The sequence below is a fragment of the Ailuropoda melanoleuca genome, chromosome 9, assembly GCF_002007445.2.
Source record: "Ailuropoda melanoleuca isolate Jingjing chromosome 9, ASM200744v2, whole genome shotgun sequence".
In the NCBI taxonomy this organism is placed as follows: Eukaryota; Metazoa; Chordata; class Mammalia; order Carnivora; family Ursidae; genus Ailuropoda; species Ailuropoda melanoleuca.
Window position 1 is genome coordinate 6825376 of NC_048226.1, and position 27724 is coordinate 6853099.

The window sequence follows — 27724 nt, forward strand, 5'->3', positions numbered from 1 at the left end:
GCTCTCTTCCACCTGGAAATAGCAGTTTGGCCTCCTGGACCTGTCTTGGATGGGCCCTGCCCACAGTTCTGATTACTGCTATTCCCCTTCACATTCTCGTCTCACTTCCGGGTGGGGGGGGGAGAGCCCGTTCCTTGCCTCTGCCAGCTTCTGGTGACCCCTCTCAGCCTCTGCGGTCGCCTGGCCTCCTCTCTTCTGTCTGTGGTGCAGACAGACTCTGCCTCCATTTTATAAGGATCCGTGTGATATCATTCGGGGCCCATCGAGATAGTCAGGGTCATCTCCCCATGTTAAGATCCTTAAGTTAAGCACATCTGTAAGGGCCCTATTTGCACCGAGGTTGACATGTACAGGTTCCAGGCTTAAGCCCTGAGATCTCTGGGGACTGTGGTTTAGGCCCCTAGAGCCTCCCTACCTCGCTTTATGCTCTGAGCTGTGTGCAGTTTACTGACTGGACTGTATCATCTCTGCCCTTCATTCATGCCATCCTCTGCTAGAAACGGCCTCCTTCACCCGTCACCCCCAGCATCTGCCTTCTTGTACGTACTGTTATTTTCAGCTCAGATGTCACCTCCTCCAGGAAGTGTTCCTTGATACCACTACTGTCACACACACCACCGCCCCCCCACCCCCGAAAACACACACGGGTGCCCCTGCTTTGTGGTAGTACCGATAGTATTACAATGGACTTTTCCAGAGTTTGTCTCTCCCACTAGCCTCTAAGCTGCTTAGGGCAGTGACCAGGTTTCACACATATTGTATCTGAGTGTTGATAGATTTTCGAGGAAGGAGGGAGGGAAGAGAGACCCCTGAGGGATAAACTCTTGAGTTGTTTGGCTATTTAATTTTTGGCTGCAAATTTTAAACAATCTGGCTTAATCTACAGTTGAGTGGATTTAAGGGAGTAGGAGGACAGGTGATTGGCTCCTACAGAACATTTTCTGATTAAAATTGCAGGAAAAAAAGCTTTTGAAAAGTAATGCTGATGATGGCGGCGAGATGGGCCTGCACCTGCATTCACCACTGTGTTCCCGGCCGGGTCCCCACAGCCCGGAGCCCGAGGGACCAGTGTGAGGGGAGCAGGGCCCCCTGCGTGAACACCTGCCGTGCAGAGCCCAGTACCGGTCATCTTAGCAAATGTCCCTAACAGCCCTTGGAGGGGAGAAGGAGAGGCTCAGACGGATGCCAAGCTGGTCTCCAAGGACCAAGCCTTTCCCCCCTCAGCAGACTAGAAGGGATGGGCACCTGGAGGAGCCCTGGGGAAGGCACGGGTCTTGGGGAGAAGAGCTCACTGAATTTCTGGGACACACAGGCAGGCCTTTGTCACGCCCCAGAGGCTGTCCCCCAGTGTGGTCACTCGTGTTTGAGGACTGGGCTTTCCTCCTGGCCATACAGGGCCCGCAGGCTCCTGGGATGCTGGAGCCGCATCCCACTCAACCCCCTCTTTGACCTGAGGGGGCAACTGAGGTCTGATGGGGGCAGGGGAGTGTGGCCTGGCAGCCTGTGTGCGGAGTCTTTGCTCAACCGGGTCTCGGCGACATTTGTTCTGCTAGCCAGGGCCCCCTGGACACTCTGCTGCCCCTTAGTTGACATTTCGTTTCCGATCAAGGGGATTACGCAAATCCAAGGTGGTTAAGCTGCCACGGGGCACTATGGAAACGGAGCGCTGAGCTCTGTCTGCCCCCTCTTTCCAGCCAAGCAATAAAGACACGGAGGCCAGCTTCTCTGGCAAGACTTGTTATGCCAAATCGCAGAGTATGTGCACAATTTAATTTGAACCCGGGCAGGCAGAGGGGAGAAACCAGATTCATTACCAGAACAAATTTCTGAGCCAAGTCAGATGTCTTCCCCCAAACACTGGACCACCAGCAGGATGGGGGGGGGGATGTTTCAGAGTCTTTTACAACATCAATTAAAAATGTTATGTGCATACTTCAGCGGACAATTTATATAATGTCCAACTCTGCAGCTTCTATACATTTTTTTTTTTACAAACCAGTCCTTCATTTCTACATTTTATTTTAGTTTGTTCACTAATTAATCTGAATAAGCACCAACAGGTACATGGCACCCTACTGTAAGGATGGAAAAGGTAAAAAGTGAGGTCTTCTCTCTGCCTCTTTCCCAGTTACTCTTTCCCTCCCTGCAGAGATGCTACCATTTGGGGGTACGTCTTTGCAGATACTCAATGCATATATATTTATGGACACGTATCCTGTCCTTTTTACAAAAATTAATGGCTGTACTATGCACATTGTCTCCCCTACCCAACCGCCCCTTTTCTAAGATTTTATTTATTATCAGAGAGAGAGAGCACACGAGAGAGCACAAGCAGGGGGAGCGGCAGGCAGAGGGAGAAGCAGGCTCCCCACTGAGCAAGAAGCCCGATGCAGGGCTCCATCCCAGGACCCTGAGAACATGACCTGAGCCAAAGGCAGATGCTTCACCGACTGAGCCACCCAGGTGTCCCTCTTTTTTGCTTAGCAATACCTGTTGGCCTGTTTCAGGGCCAACATTCCATTATACGGGTGATCCTGAAGTCTTTGGCTGGCCCGCTATCGCCGGACATTGAGGTTGCAGTATATTGCATTTCTACGGAGCAGGGAGTTCTCTAGGACAGCGCCGCCCCACACGATACATTCCTGGAGGGGAATTCTGCAGCCAGAGCTCCTCAGGTCTGACGTGGCGACAGATACTGCGGAACCTGCCCCTGAAAAGCCTCTCGCTATTTCTCTTCCCCGCAGCCAGAGCTCAGAGAGGAACGGCACTTTTCTTCCCGAACGACTGTATGTGATGTCGAGGGGGAAGCAACGTTCCCTGTGTGCTGCTTGCGAGGACGTTGTTTCTGTTGTTGGTGACCAGTTGAACCCCGCTGTCCCCAGCTTCCAGAGGGCACGCCTGTCACTGGGAGTCTCCCCGCTGAGGCCTGGCTTCCTGCCCCCTTGCTCAGGGCTGCCTCTCCCCAGATCCAAGTCACCTCCCTCTCCTCCCTGAGGCCAGGGCAACTCCACACCCTGAATCCTGGCCCACCATGACTTAGGGGACAGTGCTGGTGTCCTGGCACCTTCCCTCTCGCCATGGCACAGTCTTTACTGGAAGATTCGGCCTCCTTCCTGACCTCCCTCTCAGCCACTCTCCTTTTGGTGGGTGGTGACCTCCGAGTTGCCAAATGCAGGTGGCCTTGCCCGGTCCTCATCTTGCTGGAGCTCTTAGCCACAGCCTGCACTTTGTCCCTTGGCTTCCAAAGCGCCACTGCCTCTCTGATCACTCCTTCCCCGCCTCGTTTGCAGTCACGTCCTCCTTCAGCATTCAGAACTCAGCCTCTTGTTTTCCTCCTTCTCTAGTGTTTTCCTGGGCAGTCTCACCCCCACCATGGCTTTGATTAAGCATCATTTGGGGAATGGCAGTCATGCATTTTAATTCCCATTTCCTGGTTACTAGTAAGACTGAGCATCTTTTTTTTTTTTTTTTTTTTTTTTTTTTTGTTTAGACTGGGGCTATGGCAGGTCCCTGTCCCCTCCAGGCACGACTGGGCCCTTCTGTGTGTACCCCCTTCGCAGCCGGGCACCCCACCCCAGCCCACAGCCTGCGTCCACCCTGGGATTCTAGCCACCCCCCTAGAACTTGGTTCCCCCAACTCTGCGCCACACAGGTGCAGCGGCCACGGGTGGGGGTCACGCCATCCTCTTTTCTGGGCCACTCCGCTTTGTTTGCGGGTCTTCAGCCTCACAGCCTTCTTCTCTGTCCCCTTTCCCGACTTCCCTTTGCGGCTTTAGCAGTAAGACGGACAGCTTTCTTTTCCGCAGCTCAGTTTCTCGCCTTAAACCTCTGGGATTCTTATTCCCACTCGGTTTTAGATGCCTACATACCTAAACTTCACCGCCTGTAAAGGAGCGAGCTTTAGTCCCTAATGCTCAGGTTCCTTCTTGTCTAGAACCTTCTGCACGCCCACCTCCCCTTCTCCACATCTCCATAACCTGTTCTTTATTCTTAGCGTTTGACTCCTTCCTCTTCTCTCATCAGCTTTGCCCTCCATTTGTCTTCCTATCTGGTCTGAACCCCACGACCCTCCACGCCAACCAAACCATACCCTGTAACCCGATGATCTCTTACCCCCTTCACCTGGGCCTTGCTGCTTTGCCAGCTTCCGATCCTAAGGGCGCCCGCTGATCCAGTTGCTCCTTTTGCCTGCCATCTCCTCGACAGCCTTCCCTAGCATCCCTTAAGCTGAGGGGGCCTTGAATGCTTCTTTTCTGGAACTTCTTTCTAACTAATTCAGCCCCATGTCTGTCTAGCTTCCTTAGACTGTGAGCTGCATACAGGACAGTCATGGCAGTGCCTGACCTGTTTGTGCAAAATAACCTGTGTTTGCTTAATTCGGTTGAGTGGACAATTCCTGCCTTGGCGGTGACTGCTCTCGATCACTTGGCGCTGATACGACTCAGATTTATAAAAAGCAATGTGTCTCCAATACAGGAAGAAAGGAATTGAGAGAAAGGATGAAGGAGCCCAGGGGGAAGGTGTATACGCATTTTTTTGAATGGACATGGCAGAGCGAGGTTGCAGGCAGAGGCGACTGGAGAATGGCTTCCCCTCAAGCGCAGTGATATCCTGCCAGTGCCCACGGACTCTAGCGTTAAACCGGCTTATTCTGGTGGCGACGGTGTATCTCCATGTCAGGTGAGGACCTTGGCTCAAAGAAGGGGAAACACTGCATCTATGCAGAAAGAAAAGAAGGCATATTTGTTCTTTTGCCTGCATAGAGCTTCTATGCAGATGTAGCCAGTCCTGGGCCACCAGCTCTGAGCCGGTAGGAGCAAAGCTGCAGAGGCACTCGTGGAAATAATTCGAGGCCCTGCTGCCAGGGAGGGAGGGAGGGTGTCACATACGCTGATGCCAACACTCTGTGCAAACACTCGGGACCCACTGCTCTGCCTCTTCTCTGCCCCGGGAGAGGCGCAAGCACACGGCCCACCTGTGTCCTCAGGACTAGGAGGGGGGGCTGTGGCTGAGAAGGGTTTGTGGCAGCAGGGGGTGGGGTGGCCAGCATTGTAAGTCAATGGTGACTGCCTTCATCGTCAGGCTTCGGTGAATGTCTTCCTGGGAAGGGGCCAAGTCTTTGAGACACCAAGATCTAATACGGAAGAGGTAATGTTTCAGAGAGCATCAGTTTCACTGGCCTCTCGGAGCCTGGCCACAGCATGGAGAGCTCACGATAAGGCAGTGTGTGTCTCCGGCAGACCTTGACCGTGGGCTCTGGCGGTGGTGCCGGGCATCCGTTTCTGGGCCCAAGACCATTGATCTTGTACGGCTCCCAGTGTCCTGTCCGTGCTTGAGCATTCCCTTCCATTTCAAAGCCCTCCTGTAAATAAAAGAATGTTTTCTAACACTGCCGTGTATGGAGGGTTTCACTTCCGGAATGAAGGAGGCCACCATTCTGTGGCCTGGGAGGCCGAGGCTCCAGGACCACAACAGCCTGCTTCCCTCCCCTCTTGCTTCTGGTTGGGTTTAGCCACCGGGATGCCCGCAGGTGATCGGAGGGTGGAAACAGGGCATTTCTTTCCTTTCTCGGCCAGGCCAGAGTTTGGCAGAGGCTCTGTTCCTCGTGGCCATGTTCTGGTAACTGTTCCTGCCCCTGCCCCTGCGGGTGGGAACGGCTTCTGGCTGGTCCTTGAGTGCTCCAGGGTGTTTATTCCCTCAACCCTGCCCACACCTCTGTAAAGAGCCCTCATTAACCTTCTCTTCTAAACCTTTTGAACCATATTTCTTGCTTGGGCCCTGCCTGATAAACTGTCCGACTGTCCTCTGTCCACCTGAATAACGGCTAAACCACATCAAATCCCAGAGCGGTTCTCAGGAGCTGTGTGAGCGAGCGCTTATGTTTTTTCATGAATCATGTTTACAGGTAGCTTGACGGTGAGACAGTGGAACTCCTTCTAGCAATGGCCTTAACCCATCAGGCCTCTGGTTGGGTTTCTTTAGTCAAGGGTCACAAGTGAACCTTCACAGGTCCTGCCAAGGATGGAAGAGGAGGCAGTAGGGAGACATTTTTCCTTTTAAATTCATGCCCAAGCTGTGGTCTTCCCCCTCTCCAACCCTGCATAGCACAGCCGCTTTCCTATCTAAGATGGCACCTGTGGATGATGTCCCTGGAGTCCAGGCCGATCACACTGCCCAGCTGGCTGGGTCCAGATGTGGAACGCCCACCTCTCTGTGCTCAGCCGGCCCGTCCTACAGCCTGGCTCATGTGGGAGGAACGGCGCCTCTCTAGACCCCTTGCCTTGGGCTACCGTGTGGTATACAGGGAGCTCAGAGGCGATCAGTGAGTAACTAGTCCTGCCTGGGGCTCCCAGGCTGAGCCCACTTGTGTCCGCACCATCCGGACTCCACACCAACTACTGCTCCGGCCCATCCCTCCAGCCAGCCAGTTTTCAAGAGAATCCCGTCTTAAACCCCTCTCCTCCCTTCAGGGTCCCTCGATCTCGGGCACTGGGACTGCTGAAGGCCTTGGCGGGTGTGTCGGGTGACATCACCGTAGGGGAGCTCAGGCAGTCCTCCCACACCGCTGGCGCTAACTTTAAATATACCCGCCAACAGTGGAATTTGTACCACCAGAATATTCTAGAGGGAGGAGGCAAGAAGCTCTCCATTTGGGGCCTGAAAGGAAACACCTGGGAACAGTGAGGAGGCTGATGGGTAAGCAGCAGCTCATGTGTCCATTTCCCCCTCCGCCTGGGGTCCTGCCTTCATTCACAGTCACCTCCTCACTTTCAGAAGGCAGCCGGGATTACTGTTCGCAACTCTGCCAGCAGAAACCTCACAAATTACTACAGGTGGTAGAGATATTTTTATTTTTGCAGAGCAGAGACAGCATTCACTGGTTGTGGAGTCTGGGCCGTGGCTGCCCCGGGTCTTGAGTCCCTTCTGGACACTAGTCTCCACTCGAAGGAACAAGCGAGGTCACCACACAAGGGTGCAAAGCTCCTCCTTGCTCCCTGAGGGGTCTCCAGCAAGCCCTGCTCTGGAGAGAGCTCTGACAGTGCACCTTCTATGAGGTCCCGCTGGAGGTGGGACTTGCGGTCAAGTTCAGGGATATGGCTTCCTTTCCGTCACAGCCTCCGAGCCTTCCTGGGACGGCAGCCATTGTGCGGGATGGGGGTGTTGTCTGTGATTGAGATCACTTCCAGGCCGCCCATGGTCAGTCCCTTGATGGCAGACTGGAAGGAGCAGAAGGAACAGAGAATGCCATGGTCCCAGACACGATGACCCAGCACGTCCACGCAGGGCTTGGAGAGGGACGGGCTGGGGGCTCTGATCCCTACAGTCCTGACTCTGTTCTCTCATGGACTCCCAACCAAACCCCTTTACCGTGTCCTCGCTGCTGTCCATTTCTCTAGGAGCACCTGCCACTTCCCACCTTGTGCTTTATGATCTGAAAACTGAGACTATCTGTAAACCCCAACAGACCTAAAGCATTACCCTTCTGTAGTGTCCTCTGCCTGGAATGTCCCCTCCCTCCCCACACACCTGGCTGATGCCTTGCTGTTCTTGAAAAGTCAGTACAGATGTCAGCTTTTTGGGGATATATCCAGTGGGCTCCCAGCACCCTGGGCACGAGCTTTACCACTGGACCCACCAGTGTGTACTGGGGGACCCACTCGTGACAGTCCCCCCCAGAGCACCTTCCTATGCCCAGTGCCTAGCACACAGCAGGCCCTCCATAAATGTCTGATGAATTAAGCTTGGTGACCTGGGCTTGCTTTTGAGAAGCTCAGTAGGTTAGAAGAGCAGAAAGAAACTCAAGCTGTCCTGGAAACCCACGAGAGGGTTTTCCCCCTCTCCTGACTCTGTTCTCAAGCCCTGTTTCTCTCACTAAGGAAGCACACACGCTGCAGAGACTCCCGGCCACTTACCAAGCGCCCTGGGCCCAGGCCCTTCACCACCACGCGGATGTGGGTCACGCCCTTGCCCACAGCTTTCTGGAGAGGAGGAGCAAGTGGTTAGTGCTCTGGGGAAAAGGCACCCACATACATAAACAGGCAGAAAACAGGGAAGGCAGCGAAGGACAGATGGCCCAGTGCAGGCAGACACTAGCAGAGAGCACGGAATGTGTCCAATTCTAGATTTACAGCCACCTGTGATCCCTGTTAACCTGGGGCAGCACTGCCACCTGATGGAGATTTCTGAACATCGCTCACATTTTTCTCAGTAAGGGCAGAACTTTAAGGCCCAGCCTAATAACCCACTTAAAAAGCGTTATCATAAAATCATTGAAAAATTTTAAGTGATGTCATTTAAATTTTCTTTCTTGATTACAAAAGCAGTTCACTATAGAAAGTTTCTGGAAGACACACGGAAGTCACTCAACGTACCACGCAGAAGCTACTGTTAACACTGACATTTTAAGTGTATACAATCCATATTGTATTTTGATGATCATTAATACACAGCAAACAGTATTTTGGGGTGTTAAGCTTTGTTCGAAGGCCAAGGTTTTCCTTCAGGAAATACTTCTGGTTTGGCAGAAGGTGAACCTCTGTAAGGCGGGCGCTATGGTAGACCGCGCATAGGCCGGGGTCCCGGACCAACGACTCAAAGCAAGTCGCACCCTGGATCTTAACTGGCTCTCAAAGACGTGGGTAATACTGAGTGTCTTCTGCGGATTTAAGGTAATGAACGTAAGGTGTATGGCGTACGGTAGATGGTCAATAAATATACTAATAGGAGCATACTGCCAATTTGCTTCTAGAAAGGTCCACAACAGCTCACAATGAAACTGGTGTTGCATGAGAAAGAGAGAGAGAGACAGACCTCTTCAGACTGCCGCCAAGGTTGGGGTATCGAACAAGAGTTGTCGGACACCATTGCTCCTGAATGACTTCGAGGAGAATCTTCCTCACAGTGATAAGCCACGGAGAAAATGGAACACACCACAGAAAGAGCCAGAAAGAACACAAGCTTACCACGGCGGCGGCTATGCCTGCTGTCTGTGCGGCGATGCCCGTGCCCTTCTTGGCATTCCGGAACCCCTCCGTGCCACAGGAAGTGCGGGCAAGGGGCTGGTGAGCTGCAGAGACCACCTGGATCTGTGTGCTGGGGAAACAGGGAGGCACGGAGGATATAGTGACTGGTCAGGGAATAAGAGCGCTAAGCCAGGCCCTTGCAAGCCCCAATGAGGAAGAAAAAGGCACTCGGCTGGCTTCCCTTGGAGCTTCTCAGATGAATGCTTTCTCAATTGCTACAGGAGGTGTTGGGAAAGGTCAGAACCCCCCCAAACCTCATCAAAAACTGACGCATCATATCAACTAAGGACTGCTGTTATGGACTGCATGCTTGTGTCCCCCCAAATTCATGTTGAAATCTTGGCCCCAAACCTGCTGGTGTTTGGAGGAGGGGTCTCTGGGAGGTGAGTAGGTCGTCAGGTGGAGCCTTCATGAACGGGGTCAGTGCTCTTATTTATAAAAGGGACCCGAGAGAGCTCCCTCGCCCCCTCCATCATGGGAGAACACAACGTGAAGCTGGCCACCTGTGACTCAGAGGAAGTCTCACCAGAAGACCCCCTCGCCCACCCCAATGCTGGCTTCCCGATCCTGGACTTCCAGCTTCCAGAACTGCGAGGAATCCACGTCCGTTGCTTAAAACCCCCGTTTGTGGTATTTTGTTTTAGGAGTCTGAGCTAAGGCAAGCTGCAGAATCCGGGTGCTTAAATGTCATCCAGAAGAAGGCTGGGGTGTTTTCCTCCTAGTGTCTCCCTGTGGCTGGTGTCTAAGTTAGATTTTGAAAAACCCCTTGTTGGGCTTTTTTTCCCTAAGAAGTTAGATGTTTCCCATCAGGTAATTTAAAAAAACCGCTTTCATTAGGGAAAGTTTCAGATATACCCAAAAGTGAACAGAAGAGTATACGAACACCCATGGACCCGTCACCCAGCTTCAGGAATACTCCTATTCAATTTAGTCTCATCCATAAACCCTGTTTCCACTCCCTTCTTCCCACACAATGGGTTATTCTGAAGCAAATCCCAGACCTATCATTTCATTGGTAAATATTCCAATATATATTTCTAAAAGATAATGACTTTAAAAAAATCTCACAAAACCATTATCAATGAACCTAAAAAAGTAAGTAATATTGCCATACTGGACAATTTTAATGCTAATGACACTCTCTGTTTCGTGATCAAAAAAGTTTTAAGTGAAACTTCTTTTCTAGTCATCTCTAACTGACTTCAAGAGATACTTAGACATGCTTTTCATTTCCCCTTGGGCAACATCACTCTACTTCTGGTCCGAAGAGCTCCCTGAGGACACCCAGTAAAGAGGGAGGTGGAGGAACAGCCCCGGGCCCAGGCCATCTGCTTGTTGGTCTTGCTACGACTGCCCTTTCCCCCCGACAGGGCTCCCCAGAAGCACAGGGAAACTGCTCGTCCCTGACACAACTTCAACAGAGACACACAGGGTAGGCCATCGGCGCTTATACAGAGAGCGCTAACCTGTGTCCTTATCAGCCTGAGAAGGGGAGAAAAAGAAATCCAGTTGCTCTCATTTCGAGCTTGTCGCATGAATGCTGGATGAACCCTGTGGCATCTCAGCGGTGCCCCACACATCATCCCCGACTGCCAACAGTCTCCTGTACAGTTCTCTGAATTGTTTCCTGGGCAGGCTTGTGACCAAGCAGTGAGCTCATCTCCCAGTGGGGGCCGGCTTGCAAAGTTGTCCTGGAGGTCAGCAAGGTTTCTGTTGCCAACATGCAGCTGGGAAGGCCCCGACACTCATCTGGAACCCACGCATTGAATCATGATTCTCGTGTAGCCCTACGAGGCTGGAGGTCAGTGCACTGTGGTGAGCGCTTCAAAGGGACAATACCTACTTACAGATTTACATTTTGGTTAGTTTCTCAATAAGTCATAGACTCTTAAACCACCTCTCTCACGTATATCTCACCCATCCTCTGTTCCCCAGTACCCAGTAACACTCAATACACACACCCTAATAAACACTCTCTCCAACTACTGAGCAGAACCAGGAGATACTAGTCGGAAGGCGGGCAGAGAAAGCTTAACACTAGGATCGGCCCAACCTAGTTCACGTTTTCATGAAATCTGAAGAAACTTTATAAAGACAGAGATGGTTTCCCAAAACAAGGAGGAGGGGCGCCGGGGGACCCCTGCATCAACACTACCATGCAGAACGCAGCCCCCTGGGCTTGCCCTCCCCCACGAAGGGGAAAGAAGCCCCCCTGAGACCTGCCCAGGCACCCCTTCCACTTACTTGTTGTAGGACGCTTTAATGTGTGCGATTGGGATCTCCTCGAATTTCTTTCCTGCCCACCTCAGAGGGCTCTCCTGTCCTGGAACTGGAGGGTAAATGCTGTAATTAAAGAAACGCTTTAGGTAAATCTCGATTTCTTTGTTTTAAGTCAATGAAACCAGCAGCCCTGCACCTTGGACCTGCTCCAGGGGTAGCTGCCCCCAGTCTTCTCGTGCTACCACTGTACCCACGAACACTGGGCTGAGGCGGTCTCTTCTGACTCCGGACACGCCTAGTGAGTTTCTGCATTTAATCCACCCTCCCTACCTTCCTGCGTCCCTTCTAGTGCCTTCAGATCACTATTTTCAATTCACTTTCTGCAACTAACTAACTAACTAACTAACTAACTAACTAAATCAATCAATCAATCAATCAATCAATGAAGTCAAACCTCTATGTCTGGTTTCAGGTGATATCTTGACTCTCTATTTTATAAAAAGGGACAAAATAATTTTAATAATACTTATAGTATCATTACCATAAAAACAATCCAGTATCCCCCATGACAGAAGTCAGCAAGCCTTTTCCGTAAAGGGCCAGATAATAAATACTTTAGGGTTTGCAGGTCACAGAGTCTCTGTTGCAACTCCTCGGCTTTGCCTCTTGAGTGTAAAAACAGCCACAGACAACAGTAAATTAACGGGTGTGACTATGTTCCAGTAAAACGGTATTTACAAAAAACCAGGCACCTGGCCAGATTGGGGTAGGGGCCCAGTTTGCCAACCTCTACCCCGGACCAGGAGCAGCATTCCATGCTGGCGGAACGGCAGAATCTCGTGATTCCGATGCTCAGTCCCCACGCCGGACTTCTGGATGGGGCCTGAGCATCTATTTATAAAACATCCCCCGTGAACCAGATGCAAACCCACGATTGAGAACGCTGATTTAGACATTGTGTTGAGTTCAAGATCTTTCTCTATCTCGGTCTAACCTGTCCTCTGGCTACCTCTAGGTCAGTACACTTTGTGTGCAGATGGAGAAACTGAAGTACAAACAGGAGAACAGGGTCAGCAAGGGAAGCCAGGCTTAGGGCCTAGGAGCCCTTCCTCAGTTCAAAGCCCGGTCTGCCACGCTGTGCTTCCTTTTATTCAAACACACACAGTTGTCCTTCAACATTCCAGATAGGAGTACGCCTGCCGTTGCATGCTGCCTACACGCACGGACCAGACCTGTGTTTGTACCTCCCCACGCCTCCTGAAATTCAGTGGACTCCAGTTTATAAAATACTCTATTATAGGAGCGCTATCCTGCTGCCAAGCCCCACTTGCTTTCCTAGATGTTTTTAAAAAACAAAACGGAAAATAACGCAATGGTCTTCAAGAGTTACAAGTGTGTTCCTCCCTGCTAGGCCTGATCTGGAGACGATTTGGCCCCTCAGCAGGCTGCTGGCTTTTCAACCTACAGGCCAAGCTGGAGAGTGGACGAGGCTCTGAGAGGACATCATTTCCCCTACTGACTGGGGGGGTCCAAAAACTAAGCCTACTAGTCTGACCATACTAGCATAATGCCTTTATATACGGCAAGGGTTTTGAACTCCGGAGGATTTGGAACTTGAACCATTTAATTGAAGGCACGGATAAGATCAGGCCTCTAAACCGACCAGGTTCAATGTACAGATGAGTGGTACACCCGGGGGGAAGCCCAGACAAAGGAAAGACAAAGCCCTCTGGCACTGGTCCGCTGTCTCTTCACACCCGTGCTCACGATCAGGAAAACAGAGGGGCCAGCACACACGGCTCTCTTCGGAAGGGCTGAGGACTGAAAACAGCCTCTGCTCTCTGCCGCTGAAGGGCTGGAAGGGAAGGCTGACTTCCACCGCGAGCAGCTCAGGCATGGGAATGCAAACCACCCCAAACAGACCCTGACAGTGTGCCAGATGCTGGGACCTGGGCCGGGTCTGCTGTAGTTCCCCTCCCAGATAAAGAAAGCCTGGCCTCATGGTCTGCAACCTACTTTCTAATTGTGGCTGGAGACGATTTTTTAAAAATGCAAATAAATGTAGAAAAATGCAGTGATGATAGCGCCTGGCTCACCACTCCTGTCATAATTACACATATGGCTTCCATAAGATCCTTCCAACTGTATGGATTCTGTTTCTTGACCTCCTTTTCTCCAATGATCCTGTGTCCTCTATCCTAGCTTGGCTACTTCCTCCTGTGGTCATACCTGGCCTTTGTCATTGCCATGTCTGCAACCTCATTATAACCTTGGTTTCACGCAGCACACTCAGGCCACCACCTCCAGGCACACCCATGCGACCCCCACTCCAGGAACCCTTCCAAGCCCACCGATTCTCCCGCTGGTTCACTTTCCCTCACCACTCCCAGGCCTTCACTTCTCTCCTGGCCTCCAGAAAATTCCATGACCAGTCATACTGGTCAGCACACCCCCTCAGTCCTCTGCTTCCTCTTTCTTCATCGTACCTTCTTGGCAAACCCTAACCCTGGCTGAATCCATCTCTCCAGCCACTCCGAGCCTCGGCATGCCTCTGCACAGCTGGCGAGAGAAAAATCCACACCAATGTCCACTGGTCTCTCTACATATCACAGTTTCTCAACTTCAGCACTATTGATATTTTGGGCAAGATGATTCTTGGTGGTGAGGGGCTGGCCTGCATGTTCTGGGGTGTTCAGCAGCATTCTTGGCCTCTACGCACTAGTTGTCTCTCCACTGTCTTGAGTTGTAACAACCAAAATGCCTGCAGATCTTGCTAAGAGTCCTCTTGGAGGCCAGACTGCCCCAGTGGAGAACTACTGGTTTATTTTAATGACTTCTGACATCAAGTGGGCCCTCAGCACTGTCTCCATGTCTCCAATTCAATTATCCTTCCACTCTCTGGATGACTCCATTATATCTTCCTTTGTCTCCTGAAGCCTCCACCTCCCTCCTGTGTCCTCAGGGCCAGCTGGTGACCTTTGTAGAGGAATACAAGCAATCAGAGATCCTCCCAGCTTCCACTACCAAACATCTGTGCCCACAATATTTGCCTTCTCTCCTCTCATGATGCTCCACTTGTGTTAGTCTCTCAAGGACAGCACTCCCGCAATGTTTCCACCCTGGATCATTCCCCTCAGCAAAACATGCCGTCATTTCCCCAGCCTAAAAACAAACAAAAACCTCTTTATCCCAAAGCCTCCCTGAGCTACTGCCCATCTCTCCACTCCCTCTCAAAGAACTGACTACACTTGATGCTTCTTTCTGTCTTCTCTTCTCCTTGAACCCCCTCCAATCAGACTTTAGCCCTATTATTCCACCAAAAATGCTCTAGGCAAGGTCACCAACCAACTCGCTATGTTAAATCCAGTGAGCAGTTCTGTCATCAGCACAGTGACTTATCATAACAACGTCTGACACAGCTGATCTCTCCAGCCTTGAACTACATTAAGAAAAAAAAAATCCTTCTAGGTTTTCTTACTACCTCTCAGGAGTTTCCTTCTTTGTCTCTTTTGCCAATGTTTCCTCATCTAAATTTCTAAACATTAAGAAACTTCTAGGGTTCAGTCCTTGGACCTCTTCTCCTCTTTATTTACACTTACTCTCTGGATGATCTTGTACAGTCTTGCGGTTTTAAACATCATCTATATGATGAATCTTCTAAATGTGTCTCTAGCCCTGATCAGTCCCTTGAACTCCATTTCTAAAAGCCTACGCTGTATCTCCACTGGATGTTAATTAAGCAAAGCCAAACTCCTGCAGCCTTCCCCATCTTAAGAAATGACGACTCCACCTTGCCAGCTGCTTAGGGCAAAAATTTTAGCGTTCCTTCCTTCCTCTCTTTTTCTCACACCTTACACGAATCCCGTTGGTCCCACTTTCTGTACATCCTACCCCGAAAGCTGTCATCCTGGTCCAGGCCACCATCATTTCCTGCCTGGATTATTTCAAAAATTTTCTAACTGCTTAGAAGACATCTCCCAGCTTCCTTCCTTACTTCTCTACAGTTCACTATCGACACGGCAGCCAAAGGGACTCTTCAAAATGAAGCAACATCATTTCAACCTCTATTCAAAATTCTCCAGTGGCTTTGCATCTCACTCAGAGTCAACGCTGAAGTCCCCACGAAGTCCTACAAGCCGGACCAGATGCAGCCCCGCGCATCTGCTGCACCACTCATCCCCTTCCCTCATGTTCTGTTTTACTCCTCACTCCACAATGACCTTCTCGATATTCCTCCCGAATACTAGAAATACTCTCATCATCTGTTATACCCTCACGTTTTACGTGTTTTCTATTTACTGCCCCCTATCCACTAGAATTTAAGTTCTTTGGGGGCAGGGTTTTTCGGGTGTTTGGTCACTGATGTGTCCCTAATGCCTCAAAACAGTGCCTGACGTTGCTGAATGACTCCAACAGGGTCTTGGCTTAAATTCCTTCCACAGCTCCCCACTGTCTAAAGTGGAAGAATGTGAAAGCCACACTGTTACAGATAAGTCCCTCAGCTTTCTGATTCCTTCTCTTGCCGGCCTCATCTGCCATCATGCACACACCTGAATATACCACGTGCATCATACTGCATGCCTTTACACAGAATATTAGCTTTGCCTAAAATCATCCCTTTCATGTTGTCCAGCTGAACTCCCATTCAGTTTAGTTCTTAGCTCCACATTATCTTCCTGGCAGTCTTGCCTGATTTCCTCAGGAGTGAGACACTCATTCCTTCATACTTCCAAGCAACCAGTTCTTACCTCCAGCACACCCCTGACCAGATTATGCTGAAAATGCTTGCATGTCTCTCTTCCCCAGTAGCCTGTGACCTACTCATGGGGGAAAAATGATCTGTATTTGTATTCCCAGCACCTAGCACAGTGCTGGCACCAAGAAGGTTTTCAGTAAACATTTGTTAAATGGACATGAATGAACACTGAGGTGGTGGCACTCATAGAAAGCAAGGGGCCAGTCCCTGGGGCTGAGCACAAAAACCACCCTGCCCCAACTCAATAATCTATACCACAGGCTAGCGCCCCCTGCCCGCCCCCCCCCAGCTCCCATTTTTGTATCCGAGGCCCATGGAAGGTTGTTAGCCTGCTGTGATACCCGAGTCAGAGGGAAAAAGGTGCTATTTACCACACACCTCCGACATTCACTCATTCATTCCTCAAACCGTTCACAGAACGTCCACTTTGTGTCAAGGCTCATCTCATCTGATCCTCGCAAACTCTCTCGGCAACCTTTCTATTTGTAGATGAGAAAGCTGGGGCTTAGGGACTGATTTGCATAAAGTCCCAAAGATATCAAGTGGCAGAGTTGGGAATTCACGGGTTCTCGGACTCTGGACGGTGGTGCCGGTATCCCGAAGGCTGGGTTTAAGTGGCCCTCACCTGAAGCTGCTGCGGCTCGGTGCCGGAGCCGCCACCTTCTCCTCAATCTCCTGCTTGGCCGCCGCGTCTTGCAGCTGCTGGGCGCCGGTGTGGATGGTGGAGGCTGGCGCCCCGGCCACGACCCTGCTGGGAAGGAAAGCTCGGTGAGGTCAGGTCCCAACGGCCACTGCAGTCCAGGCGGCTCAGGGACACAGGCAGAAGCGCAGTCGAGGGGATGGCCATGGGTTAGGAGCGGGGTTGGGGGGCGGTGATCATTCTTACCTGGGCGTCGGTGGCCAAGCCCACGCCCGCAAGAGCCAAGACCCCGTCTTTCGTACCACCTGCATGACTTGGATTGACCCCCGTCAGCGTCCGTCCGCGGCGACCGGGCGCCGCCAGCACCACGAGCGTTTGTGGGGGAGGGCGTAGAAGGAAAGTCTTCTCATTCCTCTTCATAATAAGGTCCATTAAAGATTGTTTTCCCATTTAAATGCTCTACCATAACTATCGTTTCGAGTGTCAACTGAGAGTTTCTTCCCTTTCCCCTAAACTTCTAACATGAGCTCTTCGCCCACCCCTTCATATTGGAATGGTTCGTTCTAGTAGTTCCCGGGACAGAACTCTTTCCGTCTTGCCGCTCCCGCGCTGCCTTGTGGGAGCATGGGATTGGCCCAGGACCCCGCAGGGAGCCGCGGTACTTTGTGGGCGGGCAGAAGAATGGCGGCGCCCGTAAAGCGGACTCTGTTTGGGGTGGCGAAGGGCTGGCGGCAGTTCGAGGGGCTCTGGGCCGGTCGCCTGGGTTTTCGCAGCCTGGCCCTTGCGGCCGCACCCTCGAGCAGCGGGTCTCCATGGCGCCTTTTGGGCGCGGTGTGCTTGCAGCGGCCACCGCTGGTCTCGAAGGCGTTGACCCCACTGCAAGAAGAGATGGCGGCTTTACTACAGCAGGTAGGATTGAGGTGCGGCTAGCGGCTTCAGGGTGCTGTTGGGGAACCAGTAGAAGCACGTGGGCCAGGGTTCGATCCTGACTCTGGCACCAGGCAGTCCGAGTGACCTTGGGCAAGTCACTTTACCTCTCAACTTAAGCGTACTCAACCCGTGCATCGGTATCTACCTTACTGGGTTGGTTTGGTACATACAAGGCGCTCAGTAAAAGAGAGTTTGTTTTCACTGGCCTTCTTTTGTTGTCACGTTAGGCAGCTCTTTAGAGTTGCTTTCCTTTTTCATTGAACACACTAGGTGTGCGGTGGTGAACAAGACGACTTAGTTCCTATCACAGGTAGTCGATAATTTAGAGAGTCTGTGATGTGTTTTAGGAGAAGGTAGTGGGCACATCTATAAGATGCCTGCGATAAAGTCTGTCTGTGTGAGGGGCAAGTGAGGAAACAGGAGCAAGTATTCAATGTGGTGGCTGTGAGGGGCTTAAATTCCCACAGATAGTGATCGAAGGTGGTTGTTTCCCTGGAATCTGAGATGTTTTTTTGTGTTGGCTACTGGGAGCTCTAAACTTCACTTTGTGCTTTTTTACTTAGTTCATTAACTTATTCTGCAAATAGTTGATTAATCATTTTGTAGATAATCATTCATCGCCCATTTTGTATAGACACCTGCTAAGTGCTAGGGATGAATAAGACAGACACACCTCTGGTTCTCAGAGTGTTCAGCCTAGTGAAGGTGGGCCAGTCAATAACCAAATAATCATATGACTATATAGCTGCAGACCCTGGTAAGTGTTACAAAGGAAGACACAGGGTACGGTAAAAGACTTTAACTGGGACATCTAATTTGATTTTATGGGCAGTGTCAAGGAATATCTCCCTAAGAAAGTTATACTTAAATTGAAATCTGAAGGACGAGTAGCAATCTCCTAGAAGAAGAGCATGAGGGAAACCATTCTAGGAAAAAGGAACAGCATCTGTAAACTCCCTGAGGCAGGAAAGTCCATGGTGAGGTCAAGGACTCACAGGACTGGAGTATGGTAAGTGGGCAGGCAGTTCCTGTCCCAGTCCTCTGTTTTTTTTAGCAGCTTGATCTGCAATCACATTCTGACATTTAAGCAAATGTAACTCAAGCCCAAAATGCAGGGGACTTTTTTTCTATCTTTTTTTTTTCTGTGGTGTTTTGATTGTATGTCTGGTTATGCTGGGTGGTAAACTTCTGAGTATGTCAGGTGTGCTATAGCTCTGTTTTCTATTCTGCCTGTTGTTTTGTTTTCTTTTTGGCCTTTTAATTTTCCCAGATTGAAGTAGAGAGAAGTATGTATTCAGACCATGAGCTTCGTGCTTTGGATGAAACCCAGCGACTGGCAAAGAAGAAAGCTGACTTGTATGATGAAGAAGAAGATGAACAGGATATAATGCTGGTGCAGGATTTGGAAGATGTATGGGAGCAGAAATTCCTACAGTTCAAACCTGGAGCTCGCATAACAGGTTTGTGGTCTTTTCCGGCCAGCAAGAGAGAAGGAAAAGGGAGGTGTTTTGGTTCCCAGACAAAGGACATTTGCTTAGCCCCTGCTTTGTATTTTAAGTAGCAAGTGATTGCAAAACTTCTTTCAGGGGGGAGAAAAATAAATTCTTTTCCCTGTTCCTCATTTCCAGCCTAATAAAAAATTTAAAGGCCAGTGTTATTTTTGAGTGGGAGGTAAGGGTGTTGGGATAACCTATTCTCTCTCGGTTAAACTTCATGAATGTTATCTGAGTTTACCTCCTAGTTTGGGAGTGAGAATGGGGGAAATTAAGCCTTTCCCACTAGTCTCCTGTGTTTCATCTGAAATCTCTCCTAAAGCAGAGGATTGAGTTCTCTTATCTTTGTTCCACAGATGAAGACTGAAGAACAGAGGAAGTGGGGCCGAGTTAAGTCAGTAGTAGTGTCAAAACCAGGGAAGCAGTGGTGTTTGAAGCAGTGTGGGTATAGCTGCTTTTTCAAAGGCTCAAAGTACCATGTGTTGTGCTCTTCAAAGGAGAAGTTCAGCTTTTGGTTTTCTCTTCTTACATTGTAGTTTTCTTAGGATTGTGACTCTACCCTGAAAGAGGTCTGAATTAGAGAGATGGGTCATGGTCGTAATTTGATTATAAGAGGGCGAAAGTTGTGGCTCTGCCAGAAAGGAAGACTGTAAAACTCTGTTCTCCTTGGTTCTGGCTGATTACAGTCTCTGTCTTCTCTGATCCCCTTTTCTTCACAGAAGCTGATAAAAAGAATGACCGAACTTCACTGCACCGGAAGCTAGATAGGAACCTTGTTCTGTTGGTCAAAGAGAAGCTTGGAGACCAGGATGTTTGGATGCTTCCCCAGACAGAGTGGCAGCCCGGGGAGACCCTCCGAGGAACAGCAGAGCGAACCCTGGCCACGCTCTCAGGTGAGTTCTCTGCCTCCCTCTAAACCTCACAAGACTCCCTTCGCATTCAGCCACAGGTTTTGCAAGCTGACTTGTGAGGACGGCTGGAAGGATTGGAGGTGGGTCATTAATGGGAGCTTTGATATCTATAAAAATTCCACCTAGAAAGAATTTTAGATCAGGTGAGAATCTTTGTCCCATTGAGATTTTGAAATTTTATTTCTTTTCTTTTTCTCTTTATAATATAGCATGTTGGTCTTATTGATGGCAGAAGAAATAATCCTTTCTTTCTCTTGCAAAAAGTATCGCTTTATTGAACTTCATATTTTTTTTCCATCCTTTGAGTGGGTTGAATTTTTTCTCCCCTAAAATCTAGTTTTTCATTTTCCAAATAATAATATCCACCACGTGGCTGCTTCTTCTGAAGGGAAAGCAGGTCTGTCAACAGGTTTTGATCCGGAAGTTTCTTCATGAAGACTCTGCTTGGTCTTAGTTCCAAGCCCGGGGAGGTTGGTGAAACTGCCAGATTGGCTGAGTAGATCCTGATATTGGGCCTTCACCTCCTCTGCAGAACTCAAGAGTTTGCTTGTAGGTCCTTCCTCCTCCCGTGCCTCTCTTTGAGCGGGCCGGTGTTGCGTAGGGGCGCTTCTTCATGCTTGCCTGATTCAGCAAATTTAACAACTGCTCTCGTACCTGAAGAATGGAGAGCTTCAGTTTCTGCTCAGTAAACCTTGCCTTCGCAACAAAGTACAGAAGGTTCATTTCCAGGTTTCCACAGTTTGGCATATTCCACAGGAATAGATAATTCTAGTACCTTTTGGGTTTAATTGGCCCAAATCTTCCATTGAGCCCACGATTGTAGGATATTTCATCGTCGTCGTGGGTAATCATGGTGGGTCCTGCCGGCTCAATGGGTCCTACTCACCTTCCCTTCAGTGGCATTTCTATCTGTTTGGAACACCAGTGGAACTAATAGTTCAGACAGGATTCCAGTCATCAGTATTTACAGTAAAATGTTTTTCAGTTTTTACACCACTGAAAGCTTCGTTATTTATTGTTCATAAAAATGATCATGATTTGCTGTTTGGCTTTATCTTTTCCCATGTTTTTGATTAGTTTAATCTATGGATTACTTGAGGAAATGGATTTTATTTTACCTCTGCGTAGGATGGATCTTTTCTGGATCTAACTGAATAGAGTTATCTTTTTTTTTTTTTTTTTTTTTAAAGCAACATCATTGTGCTGAGAACTTAAAAGACATGAAGTGTGTTTAGTTCTGGAATGTGGCCTGCCTGTCACTCATGATTCTCTCTTTAGCCCATACTTCAGACCCTGAAGAAGTACTTAGTCTCTCAGAACGTCTCTGTCTAGGTAATCCACTGCCTTCTAAAATTGACTTTGAATTTTGAGCGTCTCTTTGAAAATGAGGACATTTTTCATTTCTTGGCTGTCTGGTGTCATTTTGAGGAAGATGTCTTGGTGACTCAGTATTTGACAGTTTGTTACCCCTGATAGAGCTATTTCTGTGTGATTGAGGTTCCGCCCCAGGGCCCCGCACAGGGACAGCCAACTGGAAAGTGCCGAGACTTTCTGTGAAAGAGGCTTATTTGCTTATCTTAAAATGGTTGGCTTGAGGGGCAAGCATTCAATTCAACACACATCTCGGGGTCTGCTAAAATACCGTCTGGGGACACAGGCTGACAGGCACCATCCCTGTGCTCTCCCTGTTCCCCGCTGAGATTTAAAAATTTTGTGTGTACTTTCAAAACTGACAGTCCTATCACTCTCAGCCTGCACCTCTTCTTATCCCTGCAGCCTTGCTTCCTGGCCCGACACTTAACGCATTTACCCGCCTGGAAACCTCAGAGTTACCTCTGACCTCATTCTGACATCCCGAAGTTCTCAAGTCCTGCCTGATCTATTCTAAATATTTCTTACTTTATTCCCACAGTGTTAGCTGTCACTCTTTTTGCTTTTCACCAGATCAGGTTTTCTCATCCTTGGCACTGTTGACGTTTGGGGCCAGGTAATGCTTTGTGGGGCTCTTCTGAGCATTGTGGCATGGTTGGCAGCATCTCTGGCTCTACCCACTAGATAGCAGTAGCTCTCTAGTAGTGCTAGCCATCCGCACTCCCCCTAGTCTAACAACCAAGAATCTCCCTAGACATTGCCAAATACTACCTGGGGGGTGAAGTCACAGTGGTTGAGAACCACGGCACTGGACCTTTGAAGTAGATGCCAGATAAGTTCCCCCTTTCATGTCGTGCCCCTCACTGCTGCCGGAACGAGCTTTTGGACACAAGTCCCCGTCACTTCTCTGCCTAGAAGGTTTCCTGTCAAAGTTCGGACTTCCAAGCACGGCCTACAAAGCCGTTTGCTCTGGTCCCGAGCTTGCCAGTCTTCCATCTGGCCGCACACTGACGGATAGTCTGAGTTCCAACCTAGCGGACCTTCTGCATTCCTCCAGTAATGTGGTCATGCATGCCTCTCTGTTGTGGCATGCTGGTCTCTGACTGGAACGGTTTACTCCTCCTTGGTCTGACTACTCAATTTTAAAGACTCAGCTTGTACATTATACCTTTTGTGCTGGAACCTTCTCCAAGCCTCCAGGTAGACAGAGCTGCTCTTTCCTCTAGGTTCCTGTAGCATTTGTGTGTGCCTTTGTTCACTTTATGCAACGAACATTTACTCTGAGCCTACCGTTTGCTGGACACTGTCCAGGCAGTGGGGTCACAGTGATGAACAGGACACTCTGCCTGCTCCATGGGAGCTTTACGTTCTAGCGGAGAATACGCTCTTTGACTTACTCCATTGCCTGGAAATGTGTGTATTGACACATCTCTCCCCGCAGCTAGAATCCTGACTCCCTTGAAGGTACGGACAGTATCTGTTCCTCCCCATCATTCCAGCTCTCAGCAAAGTGCCTGGCTCACACTAGATGCTTGCTGAGTGTTTATTGAGTATGTAGATCTGGCAGTATCAGCGCCGCTCTGTTAGCCCTGCCACCAGCACAGGACCTGCTAACGAAGCAGCAGCCAGCGTGTGCCCCCTTGCTGCTTCCCCACAAGGGCCCTGTGCGGCCTGCGAGAGCGGCAGCAAGACAGAGTGGAGTGGGTGGGGACCTTTGTGGTGCTCCCGTGGCCTCAGCTGTCATCTAGGAGGGGGCATCTGGGTTGCTTGCCGGGATCAGTGTTCAGCTGCTCGGCTTCCCTCACACATACATAACGGATGTTCCGCTGTCCCTCCCGCGTGCCACGTGGATAGGGCTTCCTGTCGGCACCCACCGTCCTTATAACGTTCCCGCTGTAATAAAGAGACGTGAAAGGAAACCTATGAAAGACATATTGCCGTTGAACAGGTGCATACCAAATAAAACGTTGATTCAGTGCGAAGCTATTAAAATGGCAAATAATAGTAAATAATTAAAATGGCCAAAGAAAGCTCAAGAAATGTAAAAAAATATATATGTATGTAAAAAACTCCATTTATGTCCTCCCCGTTGGCACCTCACTTCTCAGGTCCTTCTGCAAGATGGAATTCCTCAAGGTGGGATTAATGGTCAAGGCTGGATACATTGGAGTTTTCCATGGGTACGGCCCGGTTGTCCTGCAGAGTGTACATACCACTGGACATTTTCAGGTGTGGTGTAGGGAAGCGCCCGTTTGTCTAGATCCCCACCGACACATGGAATGATCTCTAAGTTTTGCCTCTCCAGTCAGTACAAAATGATCTCTTCGATTAGCATTTTCCTGGTAGGGAGATTGACCATATTTTCATGTGTTTATTGGCTACTTGCATTTCTTCGTGATTCTGCTCATTTTGTAATGAACCGTTTCTTTTTTTTTCTTGATTTGACTCTATTTTTTAATGTTTTTCCAGATAATAGAAAAGTAATTATCTATTTAGTGAAATAAGTGGAAAATTCAGGAAAGTATAAAGAAACTTGCCAGTGTAATTCTGCTACTGATAAATACGCACTGCTGGCAATTTGTGTTGTGGGTGAGCTCACATCATACATCAGTTCCTCCTCTGATGCCAAGAATGTTGTTGTTGCTGTTTGTTTTTTTTAGTATTGAGAGAAGCAATGCATTATATATGGTGAAAAAAATTATCAAAACCGTGTCTAGTAAATGTAATGTAGGGTAAGAAGTAATTTTCCTGTTTCAGAGGTATCCCTCATTAACAGTTTTTGGTGTATTATTCTGTTTTTTATTTCTTTAATTTTTTTGGTGTATCCTTTTAGAAAATGCAAGCACGTGTATACCTCATCTGGTTTTTCTCCCCCACCTAGTAGAAGCATGGGTATATACCTTCATTTCTCTTCTGTGGAGCTTTCAAGCGCCTCTCTGTATCAGCATGTGAAGCCCTTACCTTAACGCTTTCTAACCCCAGCATACGACGTCGTAATATGCGTGCGCGCAGTTCACTTTGCCTCTTTGTTGCTTTTACAAAAGCTGTAATGAATGTCCTTGTGTACTCACCTTTGCTCACATGGGCCGAGAAACATATCTGGGAGGATTAAGTTCTAGAAGCAGAGTTGCTGGGTGAAAGGGTATGCATAAAAATGGATAAATCTTGCCAAAGAGAGTGGTTAACACTGATCTCTATCCCCGTGATGGTGTGAGAGTGCTCACTTGTCTCTTGTCCTTGACAAGCAGGGTACGGCTCAAAAGTTTTGGGACTTCAGTAATAATGACATGTTGTTGTTTGAATTTATATATCTTTAGTTGTTAATATGGTTCAACATCTTTTAATGAGCTTATAGGTCAGCAGTATTTATTTTTGTGTGAACTTCTTGTTTGTACGCTTAGTTTATTTTTCTTTTAGATTTGTTGGCTTTTTCCTCATTAATTTGTTAGTACTTCTTATACCTGAAGACACTCTTCCTTTGTGGAGTGTGTTGAAAATATTTTTCTTAGTGTGCCATTTTGTCTTTGACTCTTAGGCTTCGTTTTTCCTTGTGGAAAGATTTAGATATTTATGTAAATAAATTTTTTTTTTATGGATTTTCAAAATTTTGTGTCTTGCTGAGGGCTTTCCCTCTCAAAAATGATTTGAAAAGTATCCCACATTTTTTTCTAGTACTCTTTCATTTTTTTTCTTTAATGAAAAATTTGAAATTATAGAAAAATCAGAAAATATTAAACATCCATGAAACCACCATCCAGAATGTACAGTTCTTTGAAAGTGAAATTTCTGTTGTTAAATCTTTGATCTCTGGTATCAGTTTTGATGTGAGGACTGAGGTTTGTGGAATCCAGCTTTATTTTTCCTGTTTAGCTAGCCGGCTCTCCAAATGTTCTCCAAATGCGGGACTTATCTGTCCTTTTCCCCTTCCCTTTGAAATGCTTGGTTGGGGTTAACCCTTTGTTATAGATTCTAGATAATATCCAACAATCTGTCTTTGTCTTTCAACTTTGGTTGCCTTTTCACCCCACAGAAGTCAGATTGGGTTCTTTTTATGCTTTTCCAATGACACTCTCTTTGAAAGGCTAATGAGCTTTGCATTACAGGATACCAAGTGTTTTGGTCCTTCATCAGCAGACGTGGCCAGGCTTGGTCTAGAAGCGTGGTGCTCTGACTCCAGGTAGTGGTCTCTGAACGGCGTCGCTGACTTCNGAAAGGCTAATGAGCTTTGCATTACAGATACCAAGTGTTTTGGTCCTTCATCAGCAGACGGTGGCCAGGCTTGGTCTAGAAGCGTGGTGCTCTGACTCCAGGTAGTGGTCTCTGAACGGCGTCGCTGACTTCAGTCTGAGAGCAGTAGCTTGGCACATGGGATGGACCCAGTGAATCTGGAGCCCGTGAGCCCGTGGATGGAGAGGGGGAGAGGCTCTTCAGGAATGACCCTCGTCCTCCCTCTCAGGGATTGCTTTACCTCGTGCTGGAAGTGGCTTTCACAGAGACCCCCAGTGATTTGGGGGGCCAGAGTAAACAGGTGGGTGCATCCTCATCTTCCACATGTTCCCCTCTCCCCTTCAGAAAACAACCTGGAAGCCAAGTTCCTGGGAAATGCCCCCTGTGGCCACTACAAGTTCAAGTTCCCTCAGGCAATGCGGACAGAGAGTAGCCTTGGGGCCAAAGTGTTCTTCTTCAAAGCACTGCTATTAACTGGGGACTTCTCCCAGACCGGAAAGAAGGGCCATCACGTCTGGGTCTGTAAGGAGGAGCTGGGCGACTATTTNACAGAGAGTAGCCTTGGGGCCAAAGTGTTCTTCTTCAAAGCACTGCTATTAACTGGGGACTTCTCCCAGACCGGAAAGAAGGGCCATCACGTCTGGGTCTGTAAGGAGGAGCTGGGCGACTATTTGAAACCGAAGTACCTGGCCCAGGTTAGGAGATTTCTCTTGGACCTCTGATGGGCCGTGCTGCCTGTGGACAATACTCGACCACGCCTGTGGTTGGGACCTGGAGGACGTTGTGTGCTTGTCCCATCTTTGCAGGGAACAGCATGCAGCCAACTAAATTCAGAGAAATAAACGAGTTTACCATCGTGTGGGTCTCGGCTGATTTGTCCTTTGAGGACGACTGGCTTTTCCCTGTGCAGAGAGAGCCATCTCTTAGGGTGCCTTTCCCTTGTTTCCAAGCTGATAGTTGAATGTTGCATTCCTTCATAGTGAATCAGTTAGCTTCCTGGACCGAGAAAGAGAGAACTGAAGGAAATGAATTGACCTTTCAAAAGCCTTGAGTTCTATGAAAGCCTGTAGCCTCACGAAAAGAAACTAGTTCTATGCAGTTCCTTAGCCATTATCCATTTTGTGTTCTCCCTTTGTACATGATACGAAAGTGTATCAGCCTAGCCTAGGAAACAATTTCTTCCTTTTCTTTTTTTTAAGATTTTGATTTTATGAGAAAGAGCTCACATGTGCGTACAAGAGTGGGGGTGGGGGTTGCAGAGGGAGAGGGAGAAGCAGATTCCCCCCTGTGCAGGGACCCCAGTGTGGGGCTTAGTCCCAGGACCCTGAGATAGTGACTTGAGCCGAAGGCAGACGCTTAACCGACTGAGTCACCCAGGTGCCTCCTTTTCTTGTTTTTTTTCCTTCTTTCATTCTTTTTTTTAAGCATTTTATATTTAAACAGAATTTAGTCCTGTTTTGAAGCAGTTGTGTGAAATAGGCAGGGTCCGATTGTCCTTTCCATTTTACAAATGGGGGAATCATGGCCAGATGGGACTTGGCTAAGAGTCTTACGTCACTGATGGTGCAGGAGAAGGCTGATCTCTTGCTTCTGGGCTGGGGCTCTTGATCCCTCCTTGTGTTGTTTGAGCCATCACTGGTCCCAGTGCCTGGCAAGAGGGCACCCAGTGAACATTTGTTAAATGAGTGGAAGGCGGGGAGGGTCCCAGGCATGCCTCCATCTGCAGGATAGTAGTTCTAGTAGCTAGGCTGCATCCTGGAGCCCAGCTTCCTGGTTTCCTCTCAGACAGCTGGCCTGTGTGATATATCTGTTTCTGTTTCAGATGTAGCCTTGTGTTCTCACTCAGCCTCGGGGAAGTTGCTTTCTGTGATCAAAATTGAGGTGCCTAGTCCTGATATGCTCTCCTTCCCCTGTCCCTCCTCATTGCAGAGGGGAGATGTCTCGAGCTGAGGCTTGCTGATGTCATGGGCAGTCGTGCTGCCCCCGGGAGTGAAATGTGGGTGCTAGGAGAGGGCAGACATAGGACCAGGGATATACATTTCTCTTTCTGGGTTTTGGGGTGAGTTGTAGATATGAACTATACTGCATATTTGCCTTAGGGACCTCCAGTCTAGAAAGGAAGGAATCACCAGAGTGAGGTGGAGACAATTTTC

General features: G+C 49.0%; 2 protein-coding genes across 3 annotated transcripts; one reads left to right on the forward strand and one right to left on the reverse strand.

Annotated features, from left to right (window-relative positions):
• Positions 1 to 6828: 6828 nt before the first annotated feature.
• On the reverse strand, positions 6829 to 17172 carry MRPS11 (mitochondrial ribosomal protein S11). Of its 2 annotated transcripts, none has more exons than XM_002919552.4 (6): positions 16886 to 17172; positions 16625 to 16747; positions 11268 to 11366; positions 8964 to 9093; positions 7914 to 7979; positions 6829 to 7217 (listed from the first exon to the last, which is right to left on the reverse strand). In XM_002919552.4, the coding sequence occupies exons 1-6, from the start codon at positions 16948 to 16950 to the stop codon at positions 7110 to 7112; spliced, it is 591 nt and encodes a 196-aa protein (XP_002919598.1). In that variant the 5' UTR covers positions 16951 to 17172; the 3' UTR covers positions 6829 to 7109. The 2 variants fall into 2 exon arrangements, with proteins under 2 accessions (XP_002919598.1, XP_011223702.1); XM_011225400.3 differs by having other exon boundaries at positions 16625 to 16750; positions 16886 to 17170.
• Positions 17173 to 17284: 112 nt separating this feature from the next.
• MRPL46 (mitochondrial ribosomal protein L46) lies at positions 17285 to 26429 on the forward strand. Its single transcript, XM_002919551.4, has 5 exons — positions 17285 to 17548; positions 18840 to 19029; positions 19782 to 19955; positions 25917 to 25993; positions 26120 to 26429. Exons 1-5 carry the CDS (start codon positions 17321 to 17323, stop codon positions 26291 to 26293), a joined length of 843 nt encoding a protein of 280 aa, XP_002919597.1. The 5' UTR covers positions 17285 to 17320; the 3' UTR covers positions 26294 to 26429.
• Positions 26430 to 27724: the final 1295 nt, after the last annotated feature.